The sequence below is a fragment of the Drosophila takahashii genome, chromosome 3L, assembly GCF_030179915.1.
Source record: "Drosophila takahashii strain IR98-3 E-12201 chromosome 3L, DtakHiC1v2, whole genome shotgun sequence".
Lineage (NCBI taxonomy): Eukaryota > Metazoa > Arthropoda > Insecta > Diptera > Drosophilidae > Drosophila > Drosophila takahashii.
Window position 1 is genome coordinate 19,480,659 of NC_091680.1, and position 17,008 is coordinate 19,497,666.

At 37.2% G+C, this 17,008-nt stretch overlaps 5 protein-coding genes across 5 annotated transcripts; 4 read left to right on the forward strand and 1 right to left on the reverse strand.

The window, feature by feature from the left end:
• Nucleotides 1-3,893: 3,893 nt before the first annotated feature.
• Nucleotides 3,894-4,935, forward strand: LOC108063717 (uncharacterized). The gene has a single exon (XM_017150889.3). It carries the CDS (start codon nt 4,206-4,208, stop codon nt 4,899-4,901), a length of 696 nt encoding a protein of 231 aa, XP_017006378.3. The 5' UTR covers nt 3,894-4,205; the 3' UTR covers nt 4,902-4,935.
• A 4,805-nt stretch (nt 4,936-9,740) lies between these two features.
• Nucleotides 9,741-10,476, reverse strand: EAChm (Enhancer of Acetyltransferase Chameau). Its single transcript, XM_017150891.3, has one exon. It carries the CDS (start codon nt 10,422-10,424, stop codon nt 9,789-9,791), a length of 636 nt encoding a protein of 211 aa, XP_017006380.2. The 5' UTR covers nt 10,425-10,476; the 3' UTR covers nt 9,741-9,788.
• Nucleotides 10,477-13,602: 3,126 nt separating this feature from the next.
• Nucleotides 13,603-14,137, forward strand: LOC108063721 (uncharacterized lipoprotein SSP0535-like). Its single transcript, XM_044393928.2, has 2 exons — nt 13,603-13,747; nt 13,802-14,137. The coding sequence occupies exons 1-2, from the start codon at nt 13,622-13,624 to the stop codon at nt 14,135-14,137; spliced, it is 462 nt and encodes a 153-aa protein (XP_044249863.1). The 5' UTR covers nt 13,603-13,621.
• A 1,525-nt stretch (nt 14,138-15,662) lies between these two features.
• LOC108063728 (uncharacterized) lies at nt 15,663-15,814 on the forward strand. Its single transcript, XM_017150901.3, has one exon. The coding sequence runs from the start codon at nt 15,664-15,666 to the stop codon at nt 15,805-15,807; it is 144 nt and encodes a 47-aa protein (XP_017006390.2). The 5' UTR covers nt 15,663; the 3' UTR covers nt 15,808-15,814.
• A 474-nt stretch (nt 15,815-16,288) lies between these two features.
• LOC108063691 (aegyptin) lies at nt 16,289-16,819 on the forward strand. The gene has a single exon (XM_070214352.1). It carries the CDS (start codon nt 16,289-16,291, stop codon nt 16,802-16,804), a length of 516 nt encoding a protein of 171 aa, XP_070070453.1. The 3' UTR covers nt 16,805-16,819.
• Nucleotides 16,820-17,008: the final 189 nt, after the last annotated feature.

Sequence of the window (17,008 nt, forward strand, 5' to 3'; positions counted from 1 at the left end):
GCCCAAAATACGAAGAAAGTAAATAAGCACTTCCAGCAAAGGGAGATAAACAAAAGTGCTCCTCAACAATATGCCAAGGGGCAAAATGGATGCAGCTGTTCCAATTTCCCAATGCCGGTTAAGCTCAACAGGTTGAGGGGTTGATCGGGGCAAATGTCAAGTGCTGCAAGGACACCTAAGCCGGACATAAAGTAAAGTACCTCGCCTCAAGGCGGCTCTCCGGCAAATGAACGCAAAAGCTGCAATGTTTTTGCACGTCCAGCAGGGATTCGCAACGAAACAGCCCTCCCTTAACCCTCTTTAGGCCAAGGCGAGTGTAAGCTGCGAAATTGAAAATGCCCTTTCGCTATATTAAAAAGAAAATTGTGTTACTTTGGCTATTACAACTATTTGGTAATTATTATTTTATTATTCCTTTATAGTTATTTATTTTTATATGGTTTGGTTATAAATGTATAATCTAAATTATTAGCAAATAATTTTATTTAGAAAATATTTTTAAATCGAATATTTTTATTTTTGTATAAGCTTTCCTTGAAAGATATATGAGCCTTTTGTTTTTTGTTAAATTATGCAATTGATACACTAAAAAAATAAACAATAATAAAAAAACATTTTTTGGATAAGACTTCAGAACGTTAGGAAATCCAATATTAAACATTTGCGTCCTTTATATGAAAAACCCATATATCTAGTCTTATAGAAAGTTCTCCAACGAGCTAAAATAGTCAAAGGATCCCTTACCATACCCTTGATAATTACTGGCCAGCTCGTTATCAGCCGCAGCAGCACGCCGCCCACTGATAAGGAGTCGCGGAGCTTTCCGTTCGGCCGGAGCCGAAGTTCGGGCCGAAGGCTTACGGCCGGAAAAGCAGAGCTTTCCTGCAGCCACCGTTGAATCGGCGGTGGACAGGCAGAAATCGCTAACATATGGTAGCGTTGAATGGCGCATCGTCTAGCATTGGCTATCCTGTCGTTGTGGCAAGCGGTCCTTCCAACATCCTGCCACTCTTATCCTGTCACTTTGGTCACGGCGGTTGCGAGCGGTTTTTGATACGGATTCGGGTCCGTGTTCTGTTTTTGGTTTCTTTTCGACGGTGTGTGTGCCAGGACAAAAGGAGGCTCAGTCGCCTGCCATTTGAATAGATTGCTTTCGCATAAATATCAAAAATATTTGGAAAATAAACTCAGTGAATATAATTATTGCGGCTTTGGTGTTGAATTTTTTCTTTGATTTGCATATGCCAAGAGTGCTTTTCAAGGCTTCTTTTGAATATTAATGATCTGTGCCCAAGGAGATGATTAATAATCCCGATTTGGGGTAAAGCAAACAATAAAAAAATCATTTTGAAAACAATTAATTCTTGTGAAAAAAGGGCTGCACAAGAAAAAGGTAAGGAACGATTAATTTACTTAGCTCTAAGGCTGGATACATGAATTAATCTTAAAAAACACTGGATAAATATATTTTAGATATTTAAAAATGTAGAGGAATTTGATTATAAATAGATTTTTTCTAACTGTTGATATTCTTCAAAGTATTTTATATAAAACTCGAATCATTCGCGAATACTTCATATCTTTCCTCCTGTCTATTTAACACAGTCTCGAATTCCAGATAAATACAATTTTCATGTTCAAAGCAATTAATGTTCTTTAATTCATATCTCAATATTATTTTGCCCATTGAAAGTGTTTCAAGTTTAAGATGCGTCTGTCACTTTAAGCCATCGACAAACAACTCAAAAGAAGTAAAAATAGAAGGACGGGGACGACGATGAAGAAATCCAATTTGTAGCAATCCAAGTAATCGCATCAGCCAAAGCCTTGAAATTCGCAGTTAAAGGCACTTCGAGCCCCTAATCCCAGCCATTTAAACACTAAAGCAGCCAAAGCCAGAATTTTTTTATGGCACGCAAAGGCCTTTTGCCTGTTGAATATTTACCATTCAAGTTGATATTTCTCGTTCTTTTTTTGTCAATGGTCTGGGATTTGGCTTATTAAATCTGTGATTGTTCGCCTGGTGCGTCGAAAGTTGGCCAGGTCAAAGGCCAAAGTAGTTTGGTAGCTCTTTGATTAGGGTCCTCTGATATTATTTTCAATATTTTTTTTTGCATTTCCTGAGAGTGAAAGTTGGCTTTTCGTTTCGCTTCCCTATCGTATCTCGCTGTATCTGTTATTTGGTGATAAGATAGTTATTCCTTATCTGCGGACAATATACGGGTATTCAATGTACAATTCTGCTCCATATTCGTTACGCCTCTGCAGCTTTTTTTTCCTGGCCAGTTAGTAGGCGTTACATAGGATTGTAGACCTAATTGTTGTTATGCTTTTTGCCTTTTTTTTGTCTATCTAATGACGTCAAACATTGGATGAGTTTCTGGGTGTGTGAATGAGTTCTGTATATGGCCAACAGGTTGGGAATATCTGCAAATTGGTTAAAGTTGCTGTGGCAATTTTCGAATTTATAAGTTGTTAATTATCGTGTTCAACTCTGGTGGCCAAAACTTGACCAAGGCAACAAACTTTTGCCGAAGCCTGTGCCAGGATGGGCTGATGGGGTGGCATGCTTGGATGGCTTCACTGTCACCAGGCGGAGAAAGGACATAAAAGCGAGAAGGAGCTGTGAAAGAAGGAGGTTGGAGCGCAGCGAAGACAGCCAGTCGATGGCGAGACAGCTTGTCACTGACATGTCCAGGGCTTAAATTTCATCCTTCATGCTTCCCGCCCGCCAGCACACAAGTTCGTTATTGTTATTTCCCACTCCCCCGAAACCGGTGCACTTGCTTTAAGTTTTTTAATTATGCTGCCTGGTTAAGTGCCGGGCTTAATCCGTTTTAAAGACGGGCATGCATGGCGTGTGCGCGATGGGGAACATTTCTAATTTATTCGCCGTCTGGCAGAGAGAAGGTTAGAATACGCAGAAATATTATGACATGTTATAAAAATGGGTTTCATATATCTATGCTTAATATTTGTTGACATGCGGGTCAACATTGCGTATGCTTTATATGAAAATATGTTATTTATTTCCTGCAAATCATTTTACTGTTTCAATTTTTGATTCATCGCAAATGTATTATTTTGATCGAAATGTATTTTAAATGTATTACAATTATGCCTAGAATTTTTGGGTGTACCTGTCTATCTGTAGGTGTATTTTATTTAGTTTCTGACGACTGACGGTAATTTCCCGGAGTTTCCCGTTTCTTACTAAATAGACATTTAGTAAGGTGAGCATAGGAAAATGGTCCAGAGGGTCTCTTTATCAAAAACTCTTATTTTTGTAACAGTTACAACGTTTGGTTTAGTGTTGCCTTTCATTAAGATAACCTATTCCATTTTTTTTTTGATTTTCTGGAAAAAAATAATTAATCGTTTTCTTAAAATTTTAAAATACCTAATCATATTTGAATAATTTAAAGACTATTTCTTAAATGAAATAATTACATTAAAGGACTCCCAAATGTATTAAATTCGATAAAGCAATTATTATTCTGCAAATTATTCCACAACTTCTTAACTGTCACCTACATTTGCGTAAACAAAGTGGTGGCTTGTAACTTTTTGTATAGCACACTTTCTGCAGCCAAATTAAAATGAGTGCTGAAATTAAATGAATATTTTCAAGCTTCTATAAAATGAGTAAAGAGGACTTTCAAATAAAATTAATTTTTCTGATTATTATCTTATCTTATTAAGATATTTAAATTCGCAGACATTTCAAAGATTGTAAAATAAAAAATATATATTTAACAAAAAATGGGAACACAAAAATAAATATATTCCATAGGACTTTAGCTCAAAAAAAAGTTTAGTTAAATAATCTCAAGAAATATTTTCAAGTAAATTATTTGGACCTTCCTTTTCGCTCTTGTTGAAAGTAAAACCCGGAATGGAAATTCAAATTAAAGACTTTTTAATTGCCGAATTGTGGAAGACAATAGAACAGATGGGGACGGCAAACACACAAAGATGTTGGCAAACCGCTAATGACAACTATTCAACAAAATCTGTTTTCTTTTCCCCGACCGCCGAGAACCCAACTATGCAAACATAAAACTACGCAAAACGTGGTTAAATAATTTGCACGGATTCTCAGAAACGAAATTTAGTTGAATCAATATTTGGACTGATTAAAATGGAAAGTAAATTGTACCCCGAAAAAAGAGGAGCTCTATAAAACGCGGAGCAATGGACACTGAATGTCAGTTGAAAGCGGTTGTTCGATTAGAAAAATGCGTCTGTTTGTGGCTCTGGTTTGTGTCAGTTTGCTGGCAGTTTCATCCGCCCAGTTGTCCCTTCGCGGACGATTGGGTCGCTCCGCCAATCTGAACTTGGCCGTGGAGCAGCCTTCTCTGCTGGCAAAGACTGCCGGAATCGTTCCTTCCGTGCTGGTGAAGAATGCCGGAGTTGTTCCCTCCGTGCTGGTAAAGAATGCCGGAGTTGTTCCCTCCGTGCTGGTGAAGAATGCCGCCGGAATTCTGCCATCTGTCGATGTTGCTGCCGATGTTCAAACTCCGAGCATCCTGCCTCAAGTTGCCTCGGCCAACATCTTGCCCTATTACCCCGGCTACTGGCCTGACTATGGATCTTACGGATCTTATGGATCTTCTGGATCTGGCGGCTGGTATCCCGGTGGTTGGAATGCTCCCAACTATTGGAACAACAACTACTACGACTATGGAACTCCTTACTTGGCCCGTCGTCGCTTTGTTAAGCCCGTCGTGACCCCCGCCGTGATCCCCGCCGTTATCCCTGCAGAATCGTCCTCGTCCTCCACCACCACAACCACCACTACCACCTCTGGTGATAACTCCAGTGATGATTCCACCACTGTCGAGGCAGCCGTTGTTCCCGAACAGGCCGCTGAGCCCGTGTTCACCACCCAGGTGATCTAAGGATTAAAAATTAATAAAAAAAGTTATGTACATATTGAGCAAAAACTGGAATTTATTTTTAGTTTTGGGAGGGTTTTTTAGTAAAAAAAACTATTAACTATAATCACTTTTTGATCTTCAAGGATCTAAAAAGTATGTGGAATATTTTGAATCGACATGATTATGTGTTTTTGAAAAGATATTTTAAAAATTTTTTTCTCATATTATAAGTTTAATTAGTTCAGGTGCCAATTCCCAATATTATATTTATATAATTTGAATAATGGAAATAATTCAAGAACTTTGTAAGCATTTCATCGCATTTAAAACTTAACTTTACATTAGGAAATATAATTTCCACTTTTCATAGTAAACACTACTATTTAAAAAGTAATTTATGATAGATTTTATAAATTTCGTAAACCCCCTGTATTACAGGACTTTTGCCATAACTAAATGTTAATTTAGGGCCACTTCAGACCCCGAAACCATAACGAGTACCCAGCTATCTTATCACGGTTTGCACTATATACCCTTCGTGTGGCATTGGGTATTGAGTAGAGTGCAAACACAGAGCTCAGTGGGGCATTAAAGGTGCGAAATCCACTGGCATGTGGACAACCAGTTCTGACCAGTCCCAAACCCAGACATAACCAGCCGGCAAACAGCCTTCCATATGGCGCAATATTGAAATATCCAATCAAAATGTTAATTCGAGGATAGAAGAAGAGAGAGGAGAGATGAAAATCAAAGGACCATTTTTTCCCGTTCATGGCCAGGCATTGTTTCAATGGATCCCGGATCCAAGGATCGACTCACTTCAGGTGCAATTTTCAATCGAAATTTGATGGGTTTTTATGTAAATTTACGATACGATTTGGGCGCGAGATGGATTGCAAAAAAACCCTTTTTCACACTTGTTGATTCATTAAACGGGCGGGACGAAAGTGATGGGAACGAACATAAAATGAAGGGGTTTATTGTTATTTTTGCTCTCAGCTTGTTTGTATACAAAAATTCCTTTTGTTTTTGTCTATGTAACCGGAGCATATTGAGGGACTTTCTATGCTCGCTGTAATAGTGGGAGTTGGGATGGCAGTGACGTGCTTTTGTGCTCCATGTTTATTTTTAGGGTTTTGGCCGGGACTTAGGGTCTGGCGCCAACGGACCACTCCCACTCCGGCCCCCCTCTGAAAACCCCGCCCCTAAAATCCCCGCCTCTATTTCCTCTCGGCGCGCTTTTATACCAAAGAGCTTTGGGCTATGCAAATGAATTAATGCCCATGAAAGTTCACGTCGAATGGAGTAAGTACATTCTTGTGCAGTTTCGCTTAATTGCATTAATTAGACATGTAAATGTCAAAAGTTGAACTGCAAATGCTCTTTTAAATATTGTTTGAAGTAGTTATTAAAGCTAAATAAATGTTAAATATCTTTAGAAGATGCCTTTACCAATCCGTACTTGACACTACTGAACGTGGTTAAGTGCTATTTCTTTATTCGAATCACAATGTCGGGCCTAATAAGCTGAAAGTAATGAATAAACATCAGATATGAAAGCTATCCCCTGATAATCCCCTGCACATGACAGCATATGTGAACACTGGGCGAAATGGTTTATTGCTCATTTTCCGCATCCTCCTATCAAATTCATCGCCTTTCCTTTTTCTCCTGACATTCAACCAACTTGATGAGAGCTCAGCCATCACCATCATTGACTTGACAATTGGAAACACTTACTACATGTTGTTTGCTGCCAACAGGCAATAAGCCCAAGTTGTCCGGTGGCATCGAGGAAATGTGGCCTATAAGCAAACAGAAATTAGCGTCCAACGTCGAAGGAAATGATTGTCAGGAGATGAGCGCACTTATGGGATGTCTGTTTCAGAGAAGAAAAGCTAAGTAAGAGTTATGGGAGGATTTAACCCTAAGGAATTTGTTATCTGGTGGTATTCTTTCTACGATATAATATTTCAGGTCTTTATTTCACAAAATTTGTTGTTTATTTCGTTTTTAAATTTTTTAAAAATTTATTTTACTTTTTTTTTTATTCAAACCAATATGCGTATTTTTTATTATTTATTATTGTCTATATTATTGTATTATTTTGTTAGGCTTTAAAAACGGGTTTTGATATTTATTAATTTTCTTTTTTTTCTTATTATTCTAATCAACTTGTTTTTCGACCCCACTTTATCTCCATTCGACTTGTCCTCCGTTTTCATCCTGTCATAAACCGCGAACCCGCAAAATCAACAAATAATAATTTAAAGCCAACGCATGCCATATTTTCCGACACCGGAGGGGGTTCGACCCCCATGGGACTAGACAAAGTTTCGTAATTTTTTGTATGCAAATTACCGTGCACGGGGGTCCAGGCGGTGGCAAATTGACCAAAACATGTCAACTGTGTCAACAAGAATTATAGCAATTGCGCTGCATGAACGTCGATTGCAATAATTTGACCTGGCAAAGGTCACAATACAAAATTCTTGGAACGGCGCAGAAAAAAAGCGAGTTCATTTTAGTTAATTTATTAATGATTAATATGAAAAATAGTATCATTAAATACCCAGAAAATTATTTAATGTTTTGAGTAATACCTTATTATTAATAAGCTATGGAATGTTCGTTGAATTCACATTAATAACCTTTTCTAGTTCCATTTTATTAGACAGATAATAAAATTTATATGTTCGCTCAATTTTTCAAAATTTTTTTGCCATTAAAGAATTAAATTCCCAACAAAATAATTTGAAATAATCAGTGTTCGGTCGTTCAATTCTGGATAATTGGCTAAAATTGTGGGACCACCAAGTGAATTACTTTAATTGGCAACAGCCGGGACAAGGTCGTCGACAATCGAACGGGGTCAGTGGATATGGGAACGGGAACATTAACTGGGGCCAAGGAATCGATTGCAATCACAGCCATAAAGCGAATTACTTTGAACCCGAACCGTACGGGTTGCAAGAATTCCATTGGTTTAGGAAGGAGGTAAATGGGGTTGTGGGTGGGATAAAGCGGTTGCCATGGGGTCAAGTGTAATGGACATGAACATGTGATGCACGGACTGTTGACCAAGCCATATAGAAATGAAGCAATTGTCTCCTAGGCTGGGTCACTGAGTCAGCAAAGGAAATGGGCGCTTCCCGTGGCTTATATTCCTTTGTCCCCGATTCATATTGTGGTTTAAGCCTTGCTGGCGATCACTAAAAGGTTGCTTTTTCAATTAAATATCCGCCCAGCAAAATCCATGCAATTTTATTGAATTCCTTTTGTTTTGTTTTTTATAATCGGATTCAATCATGGTAGAGACGTGACCTTTGAAATGAGAATTAGCATTACAATAAAAAATATGCATTGAGGTTTTACTAAAAGGGTCTTATCCAATTAAATAATTTCGATTTTCAGATTATACTTAAAAGGAATCCAGTGAATTCCACATTTATTCTTAGCTTAAACTGTTATTATTAAATAATATAGTTATTGTTTTTATTTATGTACAATTACAAATAATAAGATAATATCATAAATATATAGTAAATACAATTACCTTTTTTTTGCCAAATTTTATCAATGTTTTTGCTTTTGTAAAGTAAAGGCTTACATATTATATTACATATAAAATTATAATTCAAAAATGTATTCATATATAAAACTGGTTATTATTTTTTTCAAAATATTTATTAAATTGTTTTTAATCAAAATATTCTTTGCTTATAAAAAGCAAAGACTTTCAAGCTAATTTCGGTTTGGGCCCTGATTATGCATTTCGACTTTAAAATTGTGCCCTTAATCCCATTTAGGCCAATGGAAATTCTTTAATTAAGCAAACCCGATGCCACATAATTGAAAAGGAATGCCAATTATGGCAGGTTTGGCTTAAATTCCTAAGCTACCTCAGGGGAGCGAATTCTTTGTGAGACTATTTTTAGCGCGCTGAAATGTATGCTACAATTTCCTTCAGTGGCACGAGGCCGAGTCGAACTTGAATCAAATTATGATTAAGTCCTTACGGACGCCTGTCATGGGAATGCGTGCGTGAATGCCCCATCGAAATGGGGGCCTGCGAATGTGTCAGTGTGAGTGAGTATCTATGTGCGTGACATTGATTGGCATTGAGCTTGGGTGATGGGCGGTGGGCTATGGTTTGCTGGCATAGGCAAATGCGGCAAAAAGGGCGAAACATGGCCGAAACACTCTCGACCATCAACGGCAATCGAGTTAAGCGCATGTGGATGCCGTTTAAGCCAACGACAAACGCCAACGTCCAACCGCCGACCAACTAATCCCATTGTCGGCATTAAAAATTACAAACACGCGCCGCATTATAATGCAATTCGCTTTTGTTCGACAAGCACCTGACTGCCTTGGCCAACCTGCCATCGAGGATGTCGACTCCTTCGTTGGCAACATTTCTTTCCTTTTAGCCACCTCCGACAACTGTTTACAATGGCGCACAAGTCGTCAATGGCTGTCCTTGTCCTTGGGCACCCTCGAATGGAATCTGGGGGACGGCAGTGAACAGGAACTGTTTTCACTTTTCCCTAGATTTTCCACAGATTGTGCATTCAAATAAACATCATTACCTTTTGCTAGTGGCCGCACGCAAATAAGCAACTTAGGTTGAAGTTTCAAGTTTGCTTTCACCAGATTTAAATTTAAGGAAGAGGAAGGTCTATTTAAATTCAGGAAAAATAGTACAAAAATAGTTCGTTTTTTAGTTTAGGCCTGACATCTAAAAATATGCTGCAAATAAGTACAATTCGTGCTTTTTTTGTATAAACTTTTTTTTATTTATGAATGATCCCAAAATTATGAAATGAAATGTATGTTACATGTTGCTGTTGCTTATAAAATGTTTTCGAATTTTGCTATTTTTTTAAGAACATTATTTTGAGTCACTTATTTGGCTTCCTCAGCTTCGAGCTCCTTTTCGAAGACATCCAAAGCCTGGTCAGCAGCATCCTCCTCGGGATCCGTCTGCTCATCCTCTTCATCCTCAGCCTCCTGGGTCTGAGGTTCACCTTCCTCCTCACCATATTCCTCGGCATCGAGCTGCTCCTCCTCTTCCTCATCGTGCTTATCCGCTAGGAGATCAGCTTCGGCCTCCTGGCTGTATTGATCCTCGCCAGATTCCTGGTCACTCAGATCGTGGGAGATCTCGTGGGAGACCTCTTGGGAAATCTCCTGCGACTCCTCTAGGCTGGTCTGAGGTCCCTCGACGATCTGTCCATTGACTGTGGGAACCATGCGATAGTATCCATTGTAGTAGCTGGGATATCCGTAGTAATTCCATCCTTGGTTGTTGTTCCATTGGTTCGGTTGCGGACGAGGACGAATGGTTCCCTCGTTGGCATTGGCATGGGCATTGGATACACCCGAAATAATCACCGTGTTGTTGCCGAATTTAACCGTAGAGTTCGTTTCACCAGCCTCTGCCAGGAGACCCTGCAGCCAAGCCAAGTTCAGCTGGGGAGCTGCACTGCTGTAGGCCAGGATTGCGGCAAAGATTACAACGGCAAAGGCAATGGAGCGCATGATTCCCAAAACTAGACTGACTGAGTGCAACTGAGACTATGATTTCCAACTATCTTGGCTTTGTTTTTATATCTTTGTTAACTGGCACAAATCGATCGATTCTTGAGTGACATGATTACACTATGCTAACACTTATCAAGGTCCACGGTCTGCTATATTTTTCAAGTTTTCTGATGGAAGTACATGTTTTCTTTGGTTTACCCCAAAAATTAGACTGAACACATGTGTAAATATTAAGATAATTCGAGGAATCGGAACAAAGCACTCTATCAACATGTTATGTTATGTTGTGAATCAAAATTCAAGCAAATGGTAGGAAATATAACACTAATTCCAAGGGTTTTTTATTTTCATTTCTTTTTTTTTTTTTTGTTTTTTTGGTTATTAATTGGTTTATTGTTATTGGTTTTTATGGTTATTAATTAACCATTTTAAAGGGGTAATAATTAAAACAAACTTTAAGTATGAATTTTTACTTAAATCAAAATGCCAAAAAAAGAAAGAGTTTTTTGTATTTAGTATTTAAATTATTTTAAACATTTTTTTAAAATTTTTTTCATATTTAAAACTCTTACATTCAGAAATAAATATCTAGCAACTTAAAGATTTATTGAGTTATTGATTAACAACTCGAGTATTCTGGGCTCCACTGTACTCTTTTAAGGTCTCTAAGTTCCGTCAGCCAAATGTTTACGCACGACTTCGCCTCATTTTTTTAGCCACAAACCAAGGCAACAGCTGTCGCCGGGTAAACATAAAATGAGCCATATAAATTGTCACCCATGCCAGCTTTTATTTTTCTGCCAATCAGCGATTTGCTATAAAAGCGTATTTTAGAGCTCAACTTTAACTTAGTTAAAAACTAAATTAGGCAATACAATGCGTGCCTGTTTGCTGCTTGCCCTCTTTGGATGTGTGCTCTTGGCCACGGTTTCCGCCAATCCCCTCGATATCGATGAGATTGAAGACGTCGAGGAGACGAATCGAATTGCGGAAGAGAAAAAGAACTTGGCAGAAGAGAAGGATAACGTTTTGGACGATGAGGAAGATGACAATACAGATGACGAGGAGGACGACGAGGATACACAGGACTCTGAGCTAGATGACTCCGACTCCCAGGATGATTCCGAGGACGATGATGAAGAAAAAAGCGATGAAGCCAAGCCAAAAGAACAAGATGAAGAGTAACTCCAATGGGAAATGACAGATTCCATTCATTTATTGTTTTAATTAACACGTTTTACCGCTTGTTAGACTTTCAAACAACTGTTCACACAAAGCAACCAACTCCATCTCCGACAGCCTAATAAGCAAATGTTTTTATATTATCTGAGCAAATACATAAAATTCTGGAAATGCCCGTGATCATAATTGGAGTTCTTTATTTGCATTTACTTGTATACATTTTTCAGGGGATTTAATTAAAAACATAATTTGTTCTGCCCATTGTAGAATAAATTCAAAAAATTATTCAATTAAAGGTATTACATTAAATATTATAAAAATGGTTTAATGTTTAAGGAATGTTACTATATTATTATTATCATCGAATAATTACTAATGCTTGGTGCAATCATTTATTTTCCAATTTTCTTAGAGTATGTTTAGAACATTTGCTATCAAATATTTGCTTTTAATAATAAACGTAAATATTTGTTTAGTAATTAAAGTGCAGTTATTGCGCAGTTGGAAAGTGACATTGTGAAAGCAAACAAGATTTGCATATAAAAGCTAGTGCCTTAAGAAAAACAGTTTACAGATGATATTATAACTTAACTACGTAGAGATGCATTATTTCGTGGTCCTTTTACTGATTGCACTTTTTGCCATGGCTTTCGTCAGTGCATACCCATTAAGAAATGAGGATGGAGATGTGATCATCATTATCAAATCACTCCGAAACTTCAACAACGAGGACGCAACTACTGCTGCTGGTTAAAGAAGTGTATATCCCAGTTTGACTAAATATGTGCGTCGTGAAATGAATTAATTTAAATTACACTGATGATTTAAATAATAAACAGAGCAATTGTAAAAAAAAATATTGACTTGGATGTTGACTCGGATTTTTTGGTATTCTTTGGTTATGCTATGACTTATACATTCGTCATTTATTATGTAAAAGTGGCATGATATTTTAAGTGTTGCTTTTTGAGCCAGCACTTAACATATAAATACAAAATTTAATTTAATTTGCATTTACTTTTTTTGTAACTGAGCTACTGAACTATCTTGCAATCTAATTGCAACGCATTTGTGTTGACTTTTAGTTTGATTAAAAGAGATATTTTGGCACACCGCTAAATGAAAATGAATGGCGATTTAGACGAAATTTCTTGTTATTATTGAAATATGATATTGGAGTGGCGAAGCCAGGATTTGGTTAAAGGGATGGTTTTAGATATCACCTGAAACCATCCCTCCCACCTGACTACGCCCCTGTTTGGGAATAGTAATTTAATAGTTGTTGTTGTTGTAGTCGTTGCAGGGTAGTCCGGAATCTGTAAGGTTCAGAGGGTTGACGATGACAATAACTTGTCCTTGAGGAAACGCAATCGTCTTCTCTGCCATAAAGGCCATGGCCAAAATAGCTGCCACAAAAAGTACTATTAAGTAGTTCATCTTTATTAAGTTTGCTTCTCTGTCCCTTGAAAGTTTCTCAAAGACGATAGGCCTTTTATAAGAAAATTATATTTGCTTAAAAATTTTCCATGCCCAAGCTGTTTAATTAGTGCACCTAATATTTATCAAACACCAAATGCAGATACTAAGTGGTAATTAAATAATTACACAGCGTGCAACTAAGAATGGCGAAAGAACACTATCTATATTTTAACTCAACTTGCAACTTTCTTGAATTTTTGCCTTTGCATTCCTTTTTAAGGCGATTCTTTGGTAGCAGTACGGTATACTAAAATTAAAGAAAAACTTAAAAAATTGTTATTATTTATTAAGAAACAACAAAGGATGGTTGGTACAATCATGATTCATAGAATTCTCAGAATGTTATCAATGGGCAAAATGCGTCACAGAACAATAATAAGATAAGCAATTGTTCAAATATAAAATTCGTATATGACGATTCAAATAATAACAAGCGTTTCTGCCAAAAAATGTAACAGAGTTTCGGTATAAAAGCCGAATGATCGGGTGAAATTTATAAACAGTCTGGAACTTCTTCGAGCCTAACACCAAAAATGCGTATCTTAATTGTCGTTGCTCTTTTGGCCTTCATGGCTGTTGGCTTTGTGAATGCCCGTCCATCTGAGGATGAGGAGTCCACTGTCCAGGAAAATGCTATTGAGGATTCGTCCAACAACGATGTTGGAGAAAACACAAATGCTGGTGAAGAAGGATCTGCTGATGAAGAAACCCAGGATTCCGCCGACGGAGAAAACCAGGCCAATGCTGCTGAAGAAGAATCTGCTGATGAACAAAGTCAGGATTCTAATAATGACGAAAATCAGGAAGAAAGCAATAGTCAAAACAATCAGGAGAGTTCTGGCAATGAGTCCAATCCCGAATCGAGTGGGGATGATAACAACGAGGCAGATAACAACGAAGAAGATAACAACGAAGATGGAGATAACAACGAGTCGGAGGATAACAATGAGGAAGATGCTCCACCCAAGAAGCAGACTCGTCCATTTAGGCCCAGCTTCGGTAGCAATGGACCTCTTTTCATCTATGCCAAGCCCCTTTTCCTTAATTAATTTATTATTATATTTGTTAAAGTAAAAAAATGATTATACATAAAAAAAATTTTAAATCAGAGTTTTACTTTCACTGCACAAAATGTTAAGGGTTTTAAATGCAAAAAAAACAAGAAAGGAAGCTAGCTTCGGCCAGCCGAAGCTTAAAAACCCTTGCAGATCATTCTTATTAATTAACAAATCGCAAAAATGTTCAACTAATTTCATTAATCTCATTAATTTTCCGATCGTTCCTATGGCAGCTATATGATATAGTCGTCCGATTTTGATCAAATTAAAATTGAAATTCGGAAATATTTAAAAAGAGTCATATCCTAGAGTAGTATTGTAGATAATACAATAAAAACCACAGAAGCTAGAATTTATTTCCTATTACTTTTCCATTAATTTTCCGATTGTTCCTATGGCAGCTATATGATATATTAGTCCGATTTTTTAAATATTTAATTCGAAATTCAGAAATATTTAAAAAATAAAATCCCCAAAAGTAGAAGGTAATATTTCAAAAAACACCGAAGCTAGAATTTTTTTAACGTTTTCTTTTCCGATCCTTCCTGTGGGAGCTATAAGATATAGTTGTCCGATCCGGTCGGTTCCGACATATATACTAACTGCAATAGAAAGAAGACTTTTGGGAAAGTTTCACCCCGATAGCTCAAGAACTGAGAGACTAGTGTGCGTAGAAACAGACAGACGGACAGACGGACAGACGGACATGGCTAGATCGACTCGTCTAGTGATGCTGATCAAGAATATATTTACTTTATGGGGTCGGAATCGTCTCCTTCACTGCGTTGCAAACTTCTGACTGAAATCATAATACCTTCTGCAAGGGTATAAAAACAGAAAAAACTGCTGATTAGGAGGTGCTTGTCTATAGGACTTTTTATTATACTGGCACAAGTATAAGTAATTGGAATGTAGGAATTGTGGACTTCGCCTCTCGTTAAAAATTGCTAAACAAAATATTTAATTACACAGGTACACAGTCAAAAATTTCCACGAACCATTTCAAGTTTTCCATGATAATTGGGTGCTCCTGGGTAAGAGTCCCATACAAACTTATGTCCCATCACCTACAGGATCCGCGAAATAGCTAAGAATACAAAAAACCGATGTTAGTCGACATTTCGAATTATGTGGCCTACATAATTGGACTTACCTTAATTATTTTCGCACCCAATTATCATGGAAAACTAGAAATGGTATATGGTAAGTTCACAAAGTTTAGTTTTGTGTTCCTGGGTTATTTACTCATTTAAGAAATCTTACAAAATTATTATTATAATATTTTAATTTAATATGATTTGTTTAATAGTGGGGATGACTACTTATTTTCCAATTTTCTTAGGGTATGTTTAGAACATTTCCAGCAGTCTCTCAAATATTGGCTTTTCATTATATAAATATTAGTTTGTTAAATAAAGTGCAGTCATTGCGCAGTTCCAAGAGAGACTTTTAAAACAAACAAGATGTGTATATAAAAGCTAGTGCATTATCATTATCATTTATCTATACATATAAAGATGCACTATTTGATGGTACTTGTCCTGATTGCACTTTTGGCCATGGCCTTTGTGAACGCAAGCCCAGTTCCGGATCCAAACGGAGATGTGCTCGTCATCGTCAACCAAAATCTACCAGATTGGACCACAACTACGGCCGCCTAAATCCTTATAGAAATGGTTCTAAGTGAAGTGTATATTCCTATTTCTAAATGCGTCATGATGTTAATAATTGTAAATTCACTGACGCATTTGTTCAAGTCTTAATGCGTAATTGACTATTTGAGTAACAGAAACCACTTCTATCAATAAATATTGCAGTAAAGAAATTTTAAAAATGTAAATTTTTAAAAATTGTTTTTAATTATAATAAAGAACCCCAAAGGAGGTGTGGTACAATCATGATTCATAGACACCGTAATGCAAATAAAGCTAGCAAATTGTAAGATTGTTATCGATGGACAAAATGCGTCAAAGAACAATAGTACATTAAGCAATTGTTCAAATATGAAATTCGTATTGGAATCGTCTATCCAATAATAACAAGCGTTTCTGCCAAAAATGTAACAAAGTTTCGGTATAAAAGCCCAATGATCGGGTGAAATTTATAAACAGTTTTGAATTTCTTCGAGCCTAAACACCAAAAATGCGTATCTTGATTGTCGTTGCTCTTTTGGCCTTCATGGCTGTTGGATTTGTGACTGCCCGTCCAGCAGAGGATGAGGAGTCCACTGTCCAGAAAAATGCTATTGAGGATTTGTTCAACAACGATGTTGGAGAAGACACAAATGCTGGTGGAGAAGGATCTGCCGATGAAGAAACCCAGGATTCCGCCGACGGGGAAAACCAGGCAAATGCTGCTAAACAAGAATCTGCTGATGGACAAAGTCAGAACTCTGGCAATGAGGAAAATCAGGACGAAACCAATAGTGAGGACAATCAGGAGAGCTCTGGCGATGTGGCCAATTCTGAATCGAGTGGGGATAATAACAATGAGGAAGATAACAACGAGGAAGATAACAACGAAGATGGAGATAACAACGAGTCGGAAGATAACAATGAGGAAGATGCTCCACCCAAGAAGCAGACTCGTCCATTTAGGCCCAGCTTCGGTAGCAATGGACCTCTTTTCATCTATGCCAAGCCCCTTTTCCTTCATTAATTTGTTATTATATTTGTTAAAGTAAAAAAAATTATTATACATAAAACAAATTTTAGATCAGAGTTTCACTTTTACTGCGCAAAATGTTAAGGGTTTTAAATGCAAAAAAAAGAAAGAAAAAACTGCTGATTAGGAGGGGCTTGTTTATGGGACATTTTATTTTTTTTTAATACACTTTCACAAGTATTAATTGGAATCAAGGGA

Excerpts from the sequence above, each read along its gene's own strand:
- EAChm (XM_017150891.3), bottom strand. The coding sequence starts at position 10,424 with ATGCGCTCCATTGCCTTTGCCGTTGTAATCTTTGCCGCAATCCTGGCC.
- LOC108063721 (XM_044393928.2), top strand. The coding sequence starts at position 13,622 with ATGCGTATCTTAATTGTCGTTGCTCTTTTGGCCTTCATGGCTGTTGGC. Across the intron at positions 13,748-13,801 it reads AGGATTCGTCCAACAACGAT|GATTCCGCCGACGGAGAAAA; the intron begins GTTGGAGAAAAC and ends GAAGAAACCCAG.
- LOC108063728 (XM_017150901.3), top strand. The coding sequence starts at position 15,664 with ATGCACTATTTGATGGTACTTGTCCTGATTGCACTTTTGGCCATGGCC.
- LOC108063691 (XM_070214352.1), top strand. The coding sequence starts at position 16,289 with ATGCGTATCTTGATTGTCGTTGCTCTTTTGGCCTTCATGGCTGTTGGA.
- LOC108063717 (XM_017150889.3), top strand. The coding sequence starts at position 4,206 with ATGTCAGTTGAAAGCGGTTGTTCGATTAGAAAAATGCGTCTGTTTGTG.